Source organism: Pseudocercospora fijiensis, assembly GCF_000340215.1.
Source record: "Pseudocercospora fijiensis CIRAD86 unplaced genomic scaffold MYCFIscaffold_4, whole genome shotgun sequence".
In the NCBI taxonomy this organism is placed as follows: domain Eukaryota; kingdom Fungi; phylum Ascomycota; class Dothideomycetes; order Mycosphaerellales; family Mycosphaerellaceae; genus Pseudocercospora; species Pseudocercospora fijiensis.
The window spans coordinates 163,828-183,976 of record NW_006921535.1 but is presented as its reverse complement, the minus strand read 5'-3'; the positions used below and the strand labels follow the sequence as shown (position 1 = coordinate 183,976).

The window sequence follows — 20,149 nt, the reverse complement described above, 5'->3', positions numbered from 1 at the left end:
CGAGTTTTACGTATAGCCTACTAAGAAAGTGCGATTTTACGTATAGTTTAAATCCCCGAGCGCGGGCGAGGGGTGAAGTGGGCTGACGCAACCCCGGATACTATAGGTTCTATGAGAGGCTGGGATTTTCACAGGTCGGCAAGTTTCAGATTGAGAGGGAGAAGAGTGGTGGGATTTTTGCTCGGGGTTGTTGTTGAAGATGAATTTGGACTGGTGAAGATGTGCTGATTTTCTTCTACAGCTCTCGGGCGAATCTGCTCGACTTTCGAAGCTGCCTATCCGTGATATTTACCTGCGCGCATGGTCAGCATGAATCTCGACATGAAGAAGAAAGCGATGGCAATAATCACGTACACGTTGTCGCATCCTGTTTCGTCGCATCGATAGATCGTACCGCCCGTGTTCCCACAAGTCGAGTTCTCAGGCCAATCACACCACTTCTGATTGTCATTCCACTGGAGGCCGCTGGGACATGGCATCTCGTGGACGATTCCCGTCGTATAAGAAGCGTCCGCTGGCGAGCATTGAATGTATCCATTGCATGTCTTCGGGTTCGGGTATAGGCAATCTTTCGGTCCCAAGCATTTCGTCGCCGTGATATCTGCGGACGGGCATACGAAGGCTGGCGCAGTGTCTCGCACCTGCATCGTTCCAGCATAGGAAGTCGTGGCTAGGGCGAATGTGGCGAGCAGTGTTATTCTCGTAGTTGAAAGCATGATGGCGATATCTCTTGATCGATGATGGGTTTTCGGGCTCACGAAGGCTAGGAGATCGGTCGCACCAAGTTATTACGAAAGAAGGGCAGGAGGAATGGACGGGGTCGTCTTCTTCTTTAATTATAAAGACCTTCTGATCAATAAAGCTTTTACCCGTGGCTAACAGGGTGTCATAAGATTGCTGCTTCTATGTTTGGAACCCCTAGCGTTGCCGAATACGATATTTATTTAGACATGGTGTTGAGGCGAAGGTCCGGCCTCCGTTCTATTCTAATTGATTAGAACTGTGAAGGCTAGACCGATAATACGCCCGTCGCGACTTACAATGAGTTGTTAGATCTTGATATAGAAAGATCTTTTCCGGAACCGTATAATAAGAATGCTCTAGATCTTCCAATTGACCTTGCTGCGATTAGTACTTCCTCCTCCTACTTGCGTCTCCGGCACGTCGTACTACTTACCGTACAATACAAACAGTAAAATCCCGAGAGTCAGTCTTATTAACGAATAGGAAACGGCTACGGCTTTATAAGAGATCTTCTACGCGTTCGATCATTTTTTATCTTGTATCGCGAAATGATCTCCCTCGATTCCTAAATATATTTATTGGTTGTATTCGTTCGGGCGACAAGAATGGAGGTCTCAACAGTTGCTATCTAGCCACACGCATTGATCGTCTTTCATTTACGACGAATGACATGGCCGTCAACTAGTTAAAGAGAAAATGCGTCACTAAGACAGCAATCTACATAACAGCATAAAGATTCCTGGGAGAACTTAGAAGCCTTCAAGTCAGGCTTCTGTTCCTGTTCCATTTTGTGCCCCAGATTGTGATCACAGCTAGGTTGAAACACCAACATGGCGCATGTCAGGCACTTTCGGTCAGCTGGTTGCAGCTTGTCATCCTTTGCTGACGTATACTGTCTGACTATCAATCACTGCGGTGGAATGCATGTATTCTTTCTTGCATTCATGAGTATGAGGAAAATGAACTGAGCTAGAATGCACGATCATAAAGGAATGAATGGAGATGTCTTGTTGCTGCAACTGTTGATTTCGACTAGTAATGATCACCTGTCTATCAACACTTCACTGCTTCTTGTATGTACTGTCGATATATGTATTATGCATGCATCAATCAAAGAACCTCGCCAAACCCGATCAAGCTGTAGGTATGTATGGGTATCTCGCTTGCAAAATGCATCAGACTCACATCCCCCCGCCGGTATCACTCATAAAACCAATACTCCGCCGCATAAGGCACCTGCAACTGAAATCCCTCCCCACCACACACCTCAGGCGCAACACCCCCCGCCGTTTCAACACGATACACAGACCCGACACCATGCGTCCTCCCACTCCCATTATCCCCCAAATACAACCAATCCACAGCCCCAAGTCCATTCGACCCCTCATAAGCGTTTTCAGGCGCATCCGCAGAGCCGAGTTTCTTGCCTGAGAGGAAGTCGCCGAAGTTGCTGATGTCGAAATTCGGGGTCTGGGTCCCGTTTACTTGGTCGAAGAAGTGGTGGCCAGCGGATTTGCGATTGAATTCTGCGGCGCAGAGTTCGCGGCATTGAGTGCAGTAGTTGTTGCTGGGGTTTGGTGTGCAGCGGGTTGCTTCGAGGCAGCGTTCGAAGGATTTGAGGGATGAGGTGGAGAGGGTGTTTTTTGTTTGGGTTGTAAGGAGGTGAGTGATGTCGTAGAGATCTGCTACTGCTCCCGCGGAAGGAGTGGTTTGGACCCAGGTTTTTGATGCGTCGCAGGTGTAGTTTTGGTAGCCGAGACCGAGGAGGATGTATTTTGGTGAGGCGGTGGGTGTTGGGATGGGCTTTTCGCCGATGTTGGCGATCTCGTTTAGAGGCAGGGTCGCTGTTGATTTATACTCTCCTTCGCGAGGCCAGTTGCTTGGGGATGGGATGCTGTAGGCATTTGTGATTGCCGATATTGAGGCCAGAGCTAGGAGGGAGTAGAAGAAGACCATTGTTCCTGCAAAGTTGGAGACGGACAATAGATCGAGGTGGATCTGCGTCTGGATCTCAAGATCGTTTTAAATAAAAAGGTCGTGTGAGCTGTTGGTATGATGTACGCTGGGATCCCACGACAAAGTTATGGAAAGACAGGTCATATATACTTGCTCGCTGTGCCATCTCTACCTTTCATATAGCATCGGACTCCAACGCTCCTGTGCCGTAAAGGATTGGTACATTTGGGGAATAGCAAAATTAGATTCCCTGGCATAGACGTACTGTATGCGCCAACGCCCAGACTCGGCAGGAGGATGAATCAGATCTGTGCCGTTCGCGCAAGCCACACTGGGTCTCTAAACAGCGCGGCACATGGCAAACGTGCCGCTGTTGGGATGCTTGCGTGTGCAGATGTCTGTGGCCAAGGCGACTGTCTCTTGCTGAATGCGGTTTTTGGCGTGGTTGGTGGCACATACACATGCAGGCTTAAGTGAGAAATGCTCATCAACGACAGGCTGAGAATAGATACCAAGTGAAGCAGCCCTCAATCTTTCTTGATCCTAGCATATCATATGGATCACATTTGCTTTGCCGCATATTTTCATGGGGCCGCGATCGTTTGCCGCCGCCGAGATGCAGTACTGTACGTAGTTAGTTAGTTGTGGATAGGCAGTAGTCGACGGTGGATCCAGGCGCGAATTCGAGCGCCGCCGCCTTTTTTCCGCATAGTGAGCGTCCTTCTGTTTTTGCAAAGGCGTAAAGACCAATTCGTCATGCCGTTGAATGTCTCTCCAGGGCATCGAGGCTGACGAGAATACTGTCAAAAGGCCAAGGGGAAGGACTCGAGATGTGGTAGAAAAGCGGTAGGGAAAAGCGAAGTCGCAGGCGCGAAGGAAGCGCTCTGCATTAATTTGCTCACATTCTTCACCCCCTGCTCGCGGCAAGATTAGCAGCTAAAAGACTATACTGGGCAGAATAGAAGCTAAAATTAGCTGGCATTTCATTGACGTCCTTGGCCTTGCAGGGCTGCCAGAAATGTCGGCAGGAGGGCTGTCTCTGTATGTCAATGAGTCGATGTAGTTCTCGACTTCTTCCTGCTTGCTGCTACACTGATTCGACCATATGATTGCAAAGGCTAAAACATGCTGATATGGACGTCTCTTGAACACGATCTCCGCTCCAGAATCACGACTATAGCCCGCTAGACTCGCCTCCAGAATGCCAGCGCTCACTAGATCATGCACGATCCCATCGCATCCTCAACCTGCCAAGATGTCCACCGCTCTAGGGAGATACTCCTCGTGTAGTGGAATCCCATTCGGAACCACGAAACCTGGGCCGCCCTACATGGGGGATACTGAGAGGATGCTGAAGCCAGCAGGTGCAGTAGGAGGGCTCGTATTGCTACCGAGCGGTAGATCGAGCTATGGGTATGAGTCAGCCTCAGCACTAGCACCAGATGATGAGGAAGAAGGATCCTCATATCCATCTCCACGTGGGTTGAAGGGCCTGTGGTAATCGACCCAATCTGCTGTAGCTTCCTCGACATTTGCAAATTGAGACGTCTTCATCTTACCGACGATGATAGCACCAGCATCAATCAATCGTTCCACTTTTGCATTCTCAGTCGCCGGCGGGGAAAGATGATACCAAGCACGATTGCCCTTCGAGTTCTTGAGGCCAGCCACATCGTATATATCTCTGATACCCACTCGAACTCCAGCAAGAGGCTTCTCGACGGTTTGGGCGTAGTATATTCTGGAAGGTACTGCAATGGCAATTGACTGACCTGCTATTCCAGCGGGCAGCACACTGAATGCAGAGTCTGGTGAAAACATGGGAGATGCTCAGGACTGCTACGTAATTTCAGCTTGTCCGGTGTCCGGGTTCATCTTCTCCCTGACATTTGATATGCTGGATAGGCATGCTGCTCTTCTCCTACGCTTGGCATTGTGCTCTACCACGGACAATACCTCGCAACAATGCTCTTTCGTTGTCAGTCGTGCTGCGCGGGTCTTTTCGCGTCCCCTTTTCAAACGATCACGGCCGACGGCTAGATTGTGCGCTTGAAGCTTCGATTTCGGCCATCTCAGCAGTGACGTGCAATATCGGACGTGGTGCGAGGTGGTTGGAGAATGCGAGAGTAGTCGTTGTCGTTGATGGCAAGGGAAGAGAAGAGGACTCGGGAGCAAGGTGGGTGTTTGTTTCGGCTTTCGTCACCGGAGCCGAGTTTGCCGTGCTCAACAAAACCCCCGACTTTTCCTCCTCTGCTCAGACTCTGCAATATGATCTCCGATATGGCAAATGGACAGCCGAACGAGACAACACGACGATACCTTACGAAACCTGCATCGATTGACTACTGGAGGCTCGGGAAAAGGTGGTGCTTTGGCCCTTAGTATCGCCAATTGTCGACCCCAACAAACTGCAATATCTCCTTCTCTACCACGAATGGAAAGCCTCTTCATGAGCCTCATGGAAATACTTGTCACCATCTCTATACTCGTCATGCCCGCTCCGCTGCCCAGGATAGGGTGCCCTTCGACGTTGCTCATTATTCATCGGTGGGCCTTGTCTAGATCCGGCGAAGGATGCGATGCAATTTGTAGTCTTGTCAGCTTGAGAGCAATCGAGAACCTCACATGGCCGAACTCTATCTTCGGTCTGAACGCGAGAGACCGATCTGCTTGTACAGTACTTTATGTCCTGATGATAACAGAGTCCCTTTCTCGTCTACATCAGCACGCCATGTGTCTCCCAAGGACAAGCACGTGAAGACCGGGAGACCTGCGTGCTTGCGTGCGGCGTGCCTGCTCGCCGATTGCAAGGTCAGGGCTCGGTCAGGCCAGAGGGTCGCGTGCTACAGGGTAACACCAAAACTATGCCACGACGAGAGCGCTGAGGCATCCTCACAGCTTGTACGCGAGTTGTCAGGTAGGAGCTGAATGCAAGGCGCAGCGCTTCGACGGCAAGATGCCTTCTCAGGCAGACATGAAGGAAGCTTTTGCCAAAGCACAAGCTTTCCCCGCCCCGGAGGCGTCAGAGGATGCATGGGTTTTGCATATAAGGAGGACAGAACTTATCCGGGTACGCCTGCGTACATTTGATCCCTAACAAACTCTAGTGGGGACATCTTGAATTCTGAGGGCATTTCTTCATCTACCTACGCCCTTTATTATAGAGTAGATATTCTAGTCCGAAAGAGGGCATTCTGTTGCCTCTATTTCTTTACTAAAATCGCTATATCTATGTATCGCGTTGTCTTAAAAATCCAACTCGAAGGACTTAGAGAAATTCAGCTTTACTTAGGATGACTAACACACTAATAAGGGGAGAGTGGATCCGGTCTGTCCTCCTTATATACATAACCGATACATATGTCGGGCTAATGCTTGTCCTTGCTTCTACGGCCTTCTTCCGAGCTTATAACACTATCCTATATCTAGGACAGCTTCGTATTTTAGCGCTTGTATAGGAGGGGCATAACTATTCGTAGATCGCATCCTACTATTCGTAGATCGGTTCCCGATAACGGAGGAGGCCTAAGGCAAATTTGTTAGTTATCTCCTCTAAACTAGGGAAACTACCTTACCGTCGCTATTCTACCGCTATCTACCTCGCCGTCGCTATTCTACTACTATCTACCTTACCGTCGCTATTCTACCGCTATCTACCTTACTATCTAGCTATTCCGCCGCTATCTACTATATTAAGCCCTTCTACTTAGTTATAGGCATAGCTAGAGGCCGAGTTGCCGCTATCTCCTATCTAATCCGAGTATTATAATCTAAGAAAGCGCTAGCTTTAAGAGATACGTAGTAAGCGGCCGCGGTAGGTACGAGAGCCGAATCTAGATAACCTCGGAGGCCTTAAATTATAGGTAGAGCTCGTATATAGACCGGAGGATAGGGTAGGCTACTAATACTAGAATAGCGTAGATCGCTAGTATTTAAAGCAGTTTCTTCTAGATTTCTAGGAAGATATAGCTTATAGCGAGCAGAATTGGTGCTAGCGCTATATTAGGTACGAATATAAGGCTAGATACGATAGTCTCGATACCTAGTTGTCTAGTAAGCTAGATAATACGTTTAAGATACTAAACCTAATACTACCGTTCCTCGACGATTTGCTAGCGTAGTATATAGTAGGCTATACTGCTATCCGTTTTATACTACGCGCTATCTATAGTAAGAGGTTACCGCCGCCGTTAGTGCCGCTAAGTAGTAATAATAGTAAAGAAGTTAGTTATAGTAGTAGTAGTAGTAATAACGGCGAAGGTGCTACTAGCAGGGTTAGTTAGTAAGAATAGTAAGAACAACGCCCTCCTTCTCGAGGCTACGAATTTAGCAATAACGACTATTATAGCGACTAGAGCGAGTCCGAGCCGGACGAGTATTAAGCAGGTTTATTTACCCTTATCGAGAACCCCGAAAACTAGGTATTTAACAATATAGAAGGCGCTAAAGAATATATAACAACCTTCGAGGTTAAGAAGGGCTTTTCTACGAAGCGGACCGGTTATAAGACGCTTAATAATATACGGTATTTATACTAACGTCGCTATTCTAGATACTCGATATCTATATAGCGGAAGTACCTATAGAAGAAACGAGAAGAGCGACGCCTTCTTAATCTATTAGCAAAGATACGAGAAAGTTACTTAAACCTATACGATTGCCCTTAGTCCGTTACGATTGCAGCCGAGGAACGAGACAACCCGGACTCCTATAACTAGACTATTATATATAATAGAAGCAACTATAACTATCTAGCGGTTAGGCTAATAGTACTATCGACTCTTCGCCGTAGAGCGCGTACTACTAAGATTATAGAGGCGATATTACAACTGCGGTCTACTAGTATCTCTAATCGATAGATTAAGGCGACTATTAAGGCCCGTTTCTAGGGCACCGGAAATGCAACTAGAGGTACGAGGTCGCTCGTCGTTCTAGCGACTTCTCGTAACATCTCAAATGCCTAGCAAAAGGCTAAGAAACTGCGACTTGAAGGTAAAAGCGTAGTAGATAAGACGATTAAAGACCTCCTCGGTTAATCCTACTTCGTACGGAAGGATCTTATAACGGGCCCTTTTAGTAAACAGCGCCTTAAGTAGCTATTCTTTGCATACCCTACTATAATTCAGGTCTATAAGGACTGTCCGGATATTATTATTATAGACTATACCTACAAGACTAACGAGTATAGTATACTACTACTTGTAATCGCTATACTTAATTAGTTCAACTAGACCTTCCCTTTAGCCTTTATATTTATACCTAGACAAGATACAGATTAGTATAAGATAGCCGTTAAGTGCCTGCAATCTATGCTTAACGACTACGGCTATAAGGAACTAAGGCTTCTTATTTACGACAAGGACTAGGCTCTTATAAAGGCATTATTAAAGAAGTAGCTAGCAATGCCGACTTAACTATGCCGCTAGTATATTAAACGTGCAGTTAAGGCTAATGCTAGGTCTTACCTTAGCTCTAGTAAGCCTAATCTAGTTACTCGAAGACGACCGTTAAGCGTTGCTATATAAGACTTCGTAGACCTATTCGATAAGGCTATTAATTCGCGTACCTACGAGTCCTTTCTATACTACTATAAGGCACTAACGGACGGCAAGGTTATAGATAAACTAGAGCGCGACTATTTATACGATAAAGGGTAGCAAGCTCTCGTTTAATACGTGTCTAGAACCTAGTAGCCTTATAAGGACAAGTGCGTTAAATACTAGGTCGATAGAACTCGGCACTTTAGTAATACTATAACCTCCCCTATAGAAGGTTACTATACTAGTATTAAGGCATAGTTAACTACCTATAGAAACGACGTCTATAGCTTTATTAACCGTATAATACTATATTTCTAGTATTAGGTAGATAGGTACTACGAGAAGATTAGATAAGAGATAGCTATACCCGTAACGGTATTCCTTAACGACCCCTTCTACGCTAACGTTATTAGCTATATTAGCACCTTCGCTCTACGGAAGGTAGTAGAGCGAAGGGCCCTTACTAAGGCCGAGATTAAGAAGCGGAAGAGCGAGGATTATATTCCTATCGACTATACCCTCTACTTCCGTAGGGTCTTCGGTATTAACTATCTATACCGCTTATTGCCTCTTATCGAGTTACTAGCTAGCATTCTATAGGTTGTTATATTTAACAAGCACTAGCGGGTGCTAAGAAGTAATTATAATAGCAATAAGACAACGACTTACCGTACCTTAGAGCTACTTAAGCGGATTAATAAGCGGCTTGCGCGTACGACTTAGCGTAAGGCTACTAGACCTAAGCTTATTAAACAAGCCGCTAAAGAAGCTATTAACTAGCAAGAAGCGATAAGATAGGCTAAGCCTAGAAGGCCTATTCTACCGCTAGCACTACTACGAGAACGTTTACGTAAGGGTTATATATACAAAACGGCCTATAGGAGGTGTAAGTGCGTTAAGGATAACGTAGACTACTATTCTAGCTGTTACAAGTATAGGCAATGCGATAGAAACCCTATATCTACTTATTTACCTACTTAGGAAGGACCTCCGCCCCCTCCGAGAACTCCGCTAGTACCTATAGCGCTAGTAGTAATGCTAGACTATACCGAGATTGTATAGTAGGAGCTATACGTTAATGCGAGGGTCGTAGAACCCTATTTGCTAGGCAGGCAGTATGCCTAGGGCAGTTAGGATTAGCTATATTATCTAATTCTATGTCTATTATTTACCTAATTCCTCTTTCCTACGTTATAATTCTACTTAGTAGCTAATAAGAGCGTCAAAGGTCTTCATTGCGATATTCTACAGTGTGGATTACTAATAATATGGTCTCACCGAGACCGGAGCCGGCTCTAGGTCCGGCGATCTACGAATAGTAGGATGCGATCTACGAATAGTCATGCCCGTACAGGAGCCAGGCTGTGAGGCTCGCAGATCGAATGCTGCGCGCCCGCTTAAAGAGCTGAGCTGTCCCTGTTGGTGCAGTTTTCCTTTCACTCGTTGTTGACTTGGCCAGTTCGTCTGACCAGTGTCCGGTGCCAGGACACTCTGCACAGGCAGCCGCGATGGCGGACAGGGAGTGGGTGCCCGGCATGTGAAGACCGTTTGGAGCTGCCTATGGCTGACTGAAGCAGACCAAGCGCCATATCGAATAATGAGCCAGACAAAATATCCAATGGACAGCAAAATGGCTTCAACTCCGATGACAAACATCATCGGGATGTGGATGCGATTCGCAGGGCCAGCGTAATTGCGATGAAGGAGAATGTGACTGGCGAGATCAAAAATCCCCTGGTAGGAATACCAAAGGACCAGCTCATGCAAGATGTCGAAGCTTTTGCGCACAAGAACGACCTCATGGACATCGTTCCTCTCCTTCGCAAAGGTGCTTTGGTCGCGCAAAGTCCGAAAGATTTCGAGAACATCCCCGAGCTTGACGATGCTGATCGACTTGCCCTGCGCGAGGAAGAAACTCGCCGATGGAAGCATCCATGGGCACTATACATGACAATCACGCTCAACTCGATTGCCGCAGCTATTCAAGGGTGCATATTGCCGCTTCCATAGAGCGAAAGGACGTGTGCTAACCAATTGACCAGTTGGGACCAGGAAGGCAGCAACGGTGCCAATCTGTCATGGCCGCAAGACTTGGGAATCCCAGATTCGCCGCCGTTCTGTGGCGCAAGTAGTGAAGATCAACTTTGCATCGATCGAACCTGGCTTGTGGGCTTTGTGAACTCATGCCCATACATCGCCATTTGCTTGTTCACTGCTTGGATCTCCGACCCCATCAATGACTGGATCGGGCGTAGAGGCACGATCTTCATTGCTGCCATCTTCTCACTGCTCGCCCCGATCGGCTCAGGTTGTGTCCAGACGTGGGGTCAGTTGGTCGCCTGCCGTATCCTGCTTGGTGTGGGGATGGGCTTGAAAGAGGTCACTGTGCCTGTCTACAGGTACGTGCAACATTGATATGGAGCTTTTCACCGCTGACTTCAGCCAGTGCCGAGAATTCTCCAACAAACATTCGTGGCGGTTTGGTCATGTCCTGGCAACTCTGGACGGCTTTCGGAATCTTCTTGGTGTGTTGCGTACCACTCGCCCAAATGGGTAGCGATCACTGACTCTTGTACCTAGGGTGTCTCGGCAAACCTCGCAGTCTACCAGGTCGGCGACATTGCCTGGCGCCTCCAGCTGGGCTCTGCTTTCATCCCGGCAGTCCCACTTGTCCTTGGAATTTGGTTCTGTCCCGAATCGCCAAGATGGTATTTGAAGAAAGGCAAGGCAAAAAAGGCTTATGGTTCGCTTAAACGCCTTCGAAACACTGAGCTTCAGGCTGCGCGAGACGTATACTACATTTCGGCTCAGCTCGATTACGAGAAAGATCTCGTTGCACAATCCGGCGTTGCCAAGACCGACAACTTCTTCACTCGCTTCATCGAGCTCTTCACTGTGCCCCGAATTCGTCGAGCGACTCAGGCGTCTGGTATTGTTATGATTGCGCAGCAAATGTGTAAGTCGTAGAGCACTTTATGGAGAAGGCTGAAGCTGATTGCAAGCAGGCGGCATCAACATCATCGCATTCTACTCTTCGACCATCTTCTCCAACGCTGGCTTCGGCACCACATCATCTCTTCTCTTCTCATGGGGCTTCGGTCTGGTCAACTTCGCCTTTGCGTGGCCCGCTGTCTGGACGATTGATACCTTTGGAAGACGATCACTCTTACTATTCACCTTTCCAAACATGGCCTGGTCCCTGCTGACAGCTGGACTGTGTTTCTTGATCAATGCCGACACCCACCGCACAGCCCGCTTGGCGACTACTGGTCTTTTCATTTACATCTTCGCGGCATTCTACAGTCCAGGTGAAGGACCAGTCCCTTTCACCTACTCGGCAGAAGTCTTTCCATTGAGCCATCGCGAAGTCGGCATGTCTTGGGCAGTCGCGACCAACAACTTCTGGGCGTCTGTGCTTACACTTTCTTTGCCACGAATGTTAAGGGCATTCACGACCACGGGAACTTTTGGGTTCTATGCTGGTCTCAACGTCGTGGCTTTCGTCATGATCTTCTTGTCAGTACACAACCTTATTCCACATTAACCCACCCAATTTCTGACATAAATTCTCGCAGATGGCTACCAGAGACGAAGCAACGCTCTCTCGAAGAACTCGACTACGTATTTGGCGTGCCTACGACAAGACACATGAACTTTCAAGTCAAAGAGCAGCTCCCTTGGTTCTTTAATCGCTGGATCCTGCACAAGAAAGATCGCGTCGAACCTAGACTTTATCATTTCGATGATACGGCGGTCGTGGATCCGTACAACAAGGATGGCGAGAAGGTGCAGACGTATCAGGAAGAGGTGAAGGCGAGTGCGTGAAGAAAGTGCCAGGGATCATCATGATTTGGTTTTTTTTGCAGAAGGACCTCGGAGACTGATGCATGCTGATTGATGCTTGATGTGGATTTTTAATATGATACCCTCGCTCGCTTTCTAATTCGATCAGTATATCGAGTCCTCAGGACACTCCGATTTCGATTTTCTTTCAGCTGCATGCTCTGCTCTGCTCTGCTATTCGACAGCACTCCCCTTCGAAAACTGCGTCGCACGATATCGCCATTCGGTCTCCTGCCCACATCGCCACTAAAAATTCCCAAAGCCGCCATGGAGACTTTTTGTGTTTAGAAAATCTCCATTGTTTTTTTTCTTCTTCTTCTTCTTCTTGGTACTTTAAAATTTTTTTTCTAGACGTTGGTGGCTACAAGACGTTTTCCTCCCCGTAACCTTTTTTTCCACTCGTGTACGTCCGACATTCTTGTGGCCGATGCTCGATGCTCCCTCGATTGCAGGTCATCTGAGAAAAATTCGAGTCTCTACAGTCGCATGAAACGGCGTGACGCAACGACGCTGTAAACACAAATGGCTAATTAGCTCATTTGCTGCCTACTGATCCTCCGATAGCTTTTCGAATGCCGACCTGTATGCAGAGTTGTCGGCCGGCGGTCTTGAATTTGGAAAGGCGTTCGGGTGAGAGAGACTCCGTGTCTAAAGTCGATTACGAGAAGGAAGGCCTTTGGTAGAGAAGTCGGCCGGCGGCCCATCGTCCAGTGTTTGACTTGGACTCCTGGAAAAGACTCCTAGAGTATCTTCATTGCAAGCGGGATGACATGGAGCTCAATGAAGGCCTCTTTTCGTCTCGACACAGTCGGCCGTATTTCGCTGCGAGAAGAACTCGTTCAGGGTCTCCTTGGATATGTCGTTGGATCGGCTTGATATTGGAGGGCGGCGGCCACAGAACGGATGCGGAAGACGCCAAGATGCTGTTATCTCTTGTGAAGCGGAAGATCTTTTCGATCTTCGGCTCGAACGTGGACATGGCTTTTGAGATGCTCTTTGGGATTTTCGACTCTGCATCGTTGCTTTCCACATATACGCTTCAAATTGAGCGGGGTGAGTTGAATAAAGCTCCGAAGGAGAGGCTGGACGCACAACCTCTCAATGCCTTGACAATGGCATCGCCGGCAGCATTTTTTGGAGTTATGCCCGAGCTACTGCAGCATCGCGCCTTCTTTCGTCGTGGTTCTTTGAATGCTCCTTCCTTCCCACATGGTGTTGCCAATGTCGCGCAGCACTAGCGTCGGCACTAGCGTTAACCTTGTATCAGCGGGTTCATATTCCCTCTTCTCGCTCCTCATTGACAGCACAACAACGACAACGACACCAGCCCCCGCCCCCTCCCAGCAAGCGTCTTCATCCAGCAGGCGTCCACCATCAAGAACTCTTCGACAAGACCTCCATCCACCTCACCGAAATCGTCAAGATGCCTAATAACACTGTCACCCAAGAGCAAGCCATCGAAAAGTGGGTAGATGTGGCGCAAGAGATGAGCAAGACGTTCCATGGCAAGATCCATACGAATATCTGGGTACTGTGGATGGACGAGTCTACTACCAAGTCGCTCAGCCTTGAGAGGTCCGCCGACTACTTCGATCTCGTACACCAGGCTTTGTCTTGCGGAGGTCTGTCTCGCAGAGACTTTCTCTTTTTGCTCATCTTCCATTGCTGATTAGATCTCCAGACGGGGACAGAACCCAAACGCTCTCCTAGCCATACGCCTTGATCCTGTAGTGGCTGAAGGACGCCCATCTCACTCGAGAGGCCCATCCAGATCCAAGAGTCACCGCCGCACGTCAGGATTTCGCAAGACAGAAGACCAAGGTCGCCCACGATGTCGTAGACGACCGGCATGTCGCTTCAGCGTCTTCAGCTTCAACGCCGTTAAGCTTCAGCGTCGTTCGGCTTCAGTTAGCTTTCGCGTCGGCCGTAGGTTTAGGGTGTCCTTTATCTAGCAGGCGTCCTTTATCCAGTAGGCGTCCTTCATCCAGCAGGCGTCCTTTATCTAGCAGGCGTCCTTCATCCAGTAGGCGTCCTTTATCTAGCAGGCGTCCTTCATCTAGCAGGTGTCCTTCATCTAGCAGCCGTCCACTCTCTTGAGACTACAAAGCTCGGCTCCAGATCCTATATCGCTTCAGCTAGGATGGGTAGTATGAAGGCCTTCACTTCTGCTTGCGAGGTTGCTAGCCGGGAGTGATGGCTGAGTCCCCGGCTGGGTGAACAAAGCCAGAACCACGACAGCGAGTTACCTCCATCCAGGCGCTTAGCTGCACGTGATGGCAGTGACCGCTGGTCAAGATAGTGGACGACTACTTTGTGAGCCTCAATCTCCCGGATGCCAACCTTGTAATCAAGAGCAGCTCGATGGGCGATGCATTCGGGGACTGAGAGGTCGAGAGCGGAACTGAAGAGGGCAGTGGATGATGCTGAAGAAGTAGAGTGTAGATGGTTGTTGGTGTGCAGCGCCTCTGTGCCTCGGAGTGCAAGTGACTGGGCGCGGACCGCTGAATCACAAGTTGCTGTTCGCTGTATTCTTGTCTGATCAAGATACCCACTCCACTTCCACTCCGAAGTGAAGTAAAGATGTAGCCAATCTTCGCTAATGCACGACGGCCCGTTCCCAGATCCCTGAGCTTAAATAATTCGGAAGACGCTCTGACTTTCTTGCAGTCATAGCATTCGTGACACATTGTTTCACAGCAATTGTTGTTCTTCCTTCTGGACGAATTGCTCCAAAACCCGCGGGAGAGAGGATCAGACAGTCAGCGCGCCCATCTCTCCACGAATCGCGCAGAATGCCTGGCCAACGCGGGCCTGTACCAATTGGCCAGGCAAATGGCACCAGCCAGGACCTCACGCTCGACATCCTCGAATATGTCGACACACACGATCCTTTCCGCACCGATAAAGCGTATGCGCAAATCCCGCAAGCAGAAATCAAGGCTGCGCTGGATCGATTAGGCAGCAGGGCCATGATTGAGTACAAGACGCACGAAACAGAGCAGGTCGTTGTCACACGAGAGGGGCAGCAGATCGTGGACGAGGGTAGCCACGAGTTCAAAGTGTGGCAGGCAGTGAAGAATGCAGGGCGGCTAGGGCTGAAAGATCCTGCACTGGCGACCCCAAGCGCGAAAGTGGGACAAGGAAATGCTTTCAAGCAGGGCTGGATTAAAAAGGATGGCGATGCTCTCATTTCGCTGAAAGATGAAGTACGGGATGGCACAGCAGAGACTCTTCAGTATGTTGTCCAGACTAAGACCATGCCGGACCCGAAGCAATTGAAGGACTTCCAGAAGCGAAAGCTGGTCACTACTCACAAAGTCATTGCCTACGAAGTGTCGAAAGGACCGAAATGGGCGAAGGAGATTCCGGTAGAAGTGACAGATCTGACGATGGAAATGATCCAGGATGGCAGCTGGAAAACTGCAAATTGGAAGCCATACAACTTCAACACTCTTGGCGCAGAGCAGCATGCAGGTGCGCTTCATCCGCTGAATAAGGTGCGGGAGGAGTTTAGGAAGATTTTCTTTTACCAGGGCTTCACTGAGATGCCGACGGGACGGTAGGTGTTATTGAAGAACACCAACCTCTTGACACACTGCTAACATACTCCTAGCTTTGTCGACACTGGCTTCTGGAATTTCGACGCCCTCTTCGTGCCCCAGCAACACCCTGCCCGCGACCTACAAGACACCTTCTATGTCTCAGACCCCCCCGAGTCTGGCCTTCCTGGTCCCGATTCAGCCGCCGATGAAGCACTAGAAAAGATGGAGAAGGACGCCGGCGCCACTTCTTCCAAAGCCAAGCCCCTCGACTACAAGCAGTACTACGAAGACATTAAGGCTGTCCATCAAGACGGCAAATTTGGCTCTGTAGGTTACCGGTATCCATATGCAGATAAGGAGACGAAGAGGCTCGTGCTTCGAACGCACACTACAGCTGTCTCTACATACTGCCTTCACCGTCTGGCTGCCGATCCTCGACCTGCGCGCTACTTCTCCATAGATCGCGTCTTCCGAAACGAAACAGTCGATGCGACCCATCTTGCCGAGTTCCATCAAGTCGAAGGTGTGATTGCAGATTACGGACTTACACTTGGCGGTCTCCAGAAGTTTCTGGGCAACTTCTTCAACAAGCTTGGCATACTTGATCTTCGCTTCAAGCCTGCCTACAACCCCTACACCGAGCCATCTATGGAAGTCTTCGGTTTCCACACTGGTCTCAACAAGTGGGTCGAGATCGGGAACTCTGGTATGTTCAGACCGGAAATGTTGCTGCCGATGGGTCTGCCAGAAGATCTGCGAGTGTACGGGTTCGGCCTGTCTTTGGAGCGGCCGACCATGATCAAATATGGCGTGTCGAACATTCGCGAGCTGCTCGGTCACAAGGTGGATCTTGGATTCATCAAAAACAATCCGGCCGTGCGCTTCGACTATGATTGAGCTGAGCTGGAGCGCCGGCTGTTGTTTGTGCGCACATGTCAGAGTAATACCCTGTAGAAACTATAGCTACATTGCGAGACGTCATGAGTGTTAAATGAAAAGTAAGAACGCAGTCGCCTGTCCGATTCTCGATACAAGACCACAAGATTTTCGCGCACGAGACGAGGAACAATCGCGAACCCTCTCGCTCGGTGGTATTGTCGAGCCAACTCAATGTCTCCAATGAGTAGCCAACAACCTCGCATGCTTGCGCAACCATTCACAGGTTCCGCAGCCTCTTCACTTCGAGCGGTCATACATACAGAGCACGGGCGTTGAGGTCCGCTTTCGTTTGCTTCGTACTTAACCTCGCTTTGAAAACACTACTGTTCTTCCATTCATTTCCACCGCACGACCTTAATCAAACAAACATTCGCACCTATAGTGCCCCAGCGCATTACAGCGATTCATCATAGCGGCGGAGATTCACCAGTGTACGTTTCATCGATTATGGACACCACTACCACCGACAACGACAGCTTCGTCACCGCCGACGCTCGAGAGCATGATGGCAAGACGCAACCGGCCGGGAACACTATACGCGCGCCATCAGATATCAGCGAACGCGGCGATGATCGTGAGAAAGACAGCATCGAGGATGATGGCGAGGGTCGAAGCAACGACACCGTAGAGAGTACCGAGGCCACAGGCGGCGCCCACGATGACGAGAATGAAGCGGATGTGAACGAAGCTGTCGCCATCTACAACGCAATCAGCGACGAGACTGCAGGCAGCGAGGACAACAGCCCAGGCGGTGAGGGGAGCTCCGAAGGCGAGGAGTCTGGCACCAAAGTCGCAACACCAGGCCGAAAGGGCGGGAAGGATGTCGAGCAGAGCATCGCCGCGCCCCCACCACCATTCATCATGCCCATCACCAAAGCCGAAATGCTTGCCTTCCTCGACGAGCACGATGGCGACGACACATGTCGCAACGTAAAGGAGTGCATCGCGATCGCTCGTGCATTGGTCGAACAGCAACCCGAAGCCGCTCTTGATCCCAGGCAAATGCTTGCTCGTCTTGATCAATGGGCCATCGGTGCGGACGAGAATAAGCTCATGAATATCGAGATCGCGCGTATGGTTATTGCTAGGATGGAGAAGGAGAAGGAGAAGGAGGAGGCTGAGGAGGCTGTTGGGACTCCGAATAAACGTAAGCGTCAGACTAAGGCGAAGATGAGGGATGGGGAGGAGGAGGAGGGCACGCTGGCTAAGAAGGGTAGGACTCCGGGCAAGTTGAAGGGTGCTGGGAAGCTGAAGAAGGGGAAGGAGGTTGACGAGAAGGTGGTTGGTGAGGAGGGAGAGGGAGATGAAGAGGATTGAAATGTTGCTTTCGAGACCGCGCCACTTCTATGATTGTCTTTCTTTCTTACTTTGAGATAGGATATTCGTGGCGTTGAACGGTATTATCATAGTACGAGAAGAGAAGAGAAGAGAGCTGTGGTCAATGGTATGGTCATTCATCTCGGCTTATCCGAATCCGGTACAGTAGGGCCGAGCCGCCGAGCCGCCCGCTCCATTCGTGGTTGGTGCCAAAATGCATGGTGAATGATGTTTTGTTCACGAAGCGGGCGACCTCTGGTACCTCCCGAAGCGTAGCGAAGGTCAGGTGACCAAGGGGAGCCCGCTCGTGGGTTATGCTACGTAGTCCGATTTCTTGGCGCGCTCTAATTGGTAGAAATCACAATGCTAGACACCTTAGGCTCTAACTTTTAACTATACCTCTTTTAGTTTACGGCACCTAACCTTCGCTATAATTAGTAGAAATTAAAAACCCGGGTATACCTAGATGCCTAACTTTCTAACATTTATATTAGACCTACGAGCGGCCGCTTCGTAATTCTTAGATTGCTTATACGGCAATCTATAGTACATTTTTTCTATACTACTATTCTATTTCTATATAGCAAGCCGTAAAGAAGCAATATTAATAAGCGCTCGATCGAATTATTAGTATATAATATAGCATCGACTTCTCCTATATATAGATAGTAGTAGATAAAGGAATACGCGAACGACCGAAGCCGAACGCTATAGACCTACGTAATATTAAAGTATATATAGAAAAAGCTTATATACTACGCTACTCGGAGGCGAATATAATACCGCATATATATATAGTCTATATATATGGTATCGGTAAATAGTTAAAGGTCCGCCTGACTTCTGCCTAGCTTCTCCTACGCGCGACGCGTACTATTGTTTTATTAATACTCTTCCGCATCTATAGACCTAGCTCTTTTATCGTTTCTATTACTAAGATTACTAGTATTTATCGATATTGCCCCCTCTTCGTACGATATAGCTTCTATTCGATCGAATTTACTAGCGCCGGCGGCAGAGGTTATAGCGGAGGCTACCTAGGGCGATTTCGCGCTTAAGAGCGATAAGGATATAGCGGACGTGCCTAAAAAGGAAGAAAGCGATAATTTTAGTAAGGAAACTAGTAATAACTCCTCTAATAAACGCCCTTAGCGTAGTGCGAAGTCCTAGATATTAAAACCGCTCGAGGGCACTATATTCGCGTACCTCCCTTATATCGACGACCTTAAATACTAGCGCTAGCGGTATATCCTACGTAACGCGTTAGACTCGTTCGTTCTATTAGTAAAAGATTAGTATACGCTTAAACTATACGTCGATAATATCTAGGTCGTCGATAAGGCATAGTATTTTAAACGTAATAGTACTAAGACGATACGCTATACTTATCGCTTCTATAAGAAGTAGGATTAGAAAGCTAATAAGTCGAAGAGTCGGCACTTTAATAAGAATAAGAAGAAGATAGAGCTAGCGCGTAGTTGTCCTATAATAATAAAGGTTGTTAGTATCTATAGTTAGAATAAGAAGACAGGCGAGGAAAAGGTAGTATCGTATCGTATTTAACGCGTTAGTCGCAAAGAATACTACTAAGATTACTAACTAGATAACTTTAATAATTTCCGATAGTACGGCGCGCTCTTAAGTATAGCTAGATATAAGATCTGCTATAGATACCGCCCTTCGTAGGTATACTATTATTTAAAGGCATAATACGACTTAATCGCGTACTAGCGCTTTAAGGACGCCGGTAGCTTATTCTTGCGGAAATACGATATACTTAATTCCGGAAGGAACTTCCTTACTACGTATAAGTCTAGCAAACTCGGCGGCGCGTTGCTCGTATAGCAAACTTAGCAAAGAGACGTATTATAGTAGTATAAATAATATAAGTTAAATTTATATTATTGTCTCGACTATAGAGTAAGGTTAGAATTCTACTTAGCGGACCGTCGCGCCCGCGTATCCGGACTCCGATTAACTAATAGATCGATACGTAATCGCGTCTAACTTATTAAATCGATAGTAATCGATAGAGGAAGATATTAGACTCAGTTACCTACGAATTCTTTACTAAAAGCTAGAATCTTAGGACTTTAAAGTTCTTCGCTTAAAGCGGTAGCGCCGTAGAGCCTTAGCTTCGAGCTAATAAGATAATTTAGAAGCTCCGGTAACAGCTCGGTCCGGCTTCTAGCGCGTCTTAGTAGGCCGAATACTAAACTTTAGATTCTTTTGTTTTAATTTTAGTTTTCTATTATAACAATTACTAAT

General features: G+C 48.2%; 6 protein-coding genes across 6 annotated transcripts; 4 read left to right on the top strand and 2 right to left on the bottom strand.

Annotated features, from left to right (window-relative positions):
* Positions 1-180: 180 nt before the first annotated feature.
* MYCFIDRAFT_87167 (carbohydrate-binding module family 14 protein) lies at positions 181-767 on the bottom strand. Its single transcript, XM_007927856.1, has 2 exons — positions 355-767; positions 181-292 (listed from the first exon to the last, which is right to left on the bottom strand). The coding sequence occupies exons 1-2, from the start codon at positions 714-716 to the stop codon at positions 289-291; spliced, it is 366 nt and encodes a 121-aa protein (XP_007926047.1). The 5' UTR covers positions 717-767; the 3' UTR covers positions 181-288.
* A 1,004-nt stretch (positions 768-1,771) lies between these two features.
* Positions 1,772-2,796, bottom strand: MYCFIDRAFT_211078 (uncharacterized protein). Its single transcript, XM_007927855.1, has one exon. The coding sequence runs from the start codon at positions 2,698-2,700 to the stop codon at positions 1,945-1,947; it is 756 nt and encodes a 251-aa protein (XP_007926046.1). The 5' UTR covers positions 2,701-2,796; the 3' UTR covers positions 1,772-1,944.
* A 2,395-nt stretch (positions 2,797-5,191) lies between these two features.
* Positions 5,192-5,828, top strand: MYCFIDRAFT_174109 (uncharacterized protein; the record flags this gene model as incomplete). The annotated part of the gene is made up of 5 exons (XM_007927854.1): positions 5,192-5,247; positions 5,293-5,372; positions 5,405-5,601; positions 5,642-5,737; positions 5,808-5,828. The coding sequence occupies 5 exons, from the start codon at positions 5,192-5,194 to the stop codon at positions 5,826-5,828; spliced, it is 450 nt and encodes a 149-aa protein (XP_007926045.1).
* Positions 5,829-9,932: 4,104 nt separating this feature from the next.
* MYCFIDRAFT_57298 (uncharacterized protein) lies at positions 9,933-12,201 on the top strand. Its single transcript, XM_007927685.1, has 6 exons — positions 9,933-10,228; positions 10,283-10,639; positions 10,687-10,765; positions 10,821-11,196; positions 11,246-11,756; positions 11,816-12,201. The coding sequence occupies exons 1-6, from the start codon at positions 9,939-9,941 to the stop codon at positions 12,063-12,065; spliced, it is 1,863 nt and encodes a 620-aa protein (XP_007925876.1). The 5' UTR covers positions 9,933-9,938; the 3' UTR covers positions 12,066-12,201.
* A 2,627-nt stretch (positions 12,202-14,828) lies between these two features.
* MYCFIDRAFT_57294 (uncharacterized protein) lies at positions 14,829-16,859 on the top strand. Its single transcript, XM_007927684.1, has 2 exons — positions 14,829-15,642; positions 15,697-16,859. Exons 1-2 carry the CDS (start codon positions 14,876-14,878, stop codon positions 16,520-16,522), a joined length of 1,593 nt encoding a protein of 530 aa, XP_007925875.1. The 5' UTR covers positions 14,829-14,875; the 3' UTR covers positions 16,523-16,859.
* A 152-nt stretch (positions 16,860-17,011) lies between these two features.
* On the top strand, positions 17,012-17,881 carry MYCFIDRAFT_78982 (uncharacterized protein; the record flags this gene model as incomplete). The annotated part of the gene is made up of 1 exon (XM_007927762.1): positions 17,012-17,881. One exon carries the CDS (start codon positions 17,012-17,014, stop codon positions 17,879-17,881), a length of 870 nt encoding a protein of 289 aa, XP_007925953.1.
* Positions 17,882-20,149: the final 2,268 nt, after the last annotated feature.

Excerpts from the sequence above, each read along its gene's own strand:
- MYCFIDRAFT_211078 (XM_007927855.1), bottom strand. The coding sequence starts at position 2,700 with ATGGTCTTCTTCTACTCCCTCCTAGCTCTGGCCTCAATATCGGCAATC.
- MYCFIDRAFT_87167 (XM_007927856.1), bottom strand. The coding sequence starts at position 716 with ATGCTTTCAACTACGAGAATAACACTGCTCGCCACATTCGCCCTAGCC.
- MYCFIDRAFT_57298 (XM_007927685.1), top strand. The coding sequence starts at position 9,939 with ATGAAGGAGAATGTGACTGGCGAGATCAAAAATCCCCTGGTAGGAATA. Across the intron at positions 10,766-10,820 it reads CGGCTTTCGGAATCTTCTTG|GGTGTCTCGGCAAACCTCGC; the intron begins GTGTGTTGCGTA and ends TCTTGTACCTAG. Across the intron at positions 11,197-11,245 it reads TATGATTGCGCAGCAAATGT|GCGGCATCAACATCATCGCA; the intron begins GTAAGTCGTAGA and ends GATTGCAAGCAG.
- MYCFIDRAFT_57294 (XM_007927684.1), top strand. The coding sequence starts at position 14,876 with ATGCCTGGCCAACGCGGGCCTGTACCAATTGGCCAGGCAAATGGCACC. Across the intron at positions 15,643-15,696 it reads ACTGAGATGCCGACGGGACG|CTTTGTCGACACTGGCTTCT; the intron begins GTAGGTGTTATT and ends ACATACTCCTAG.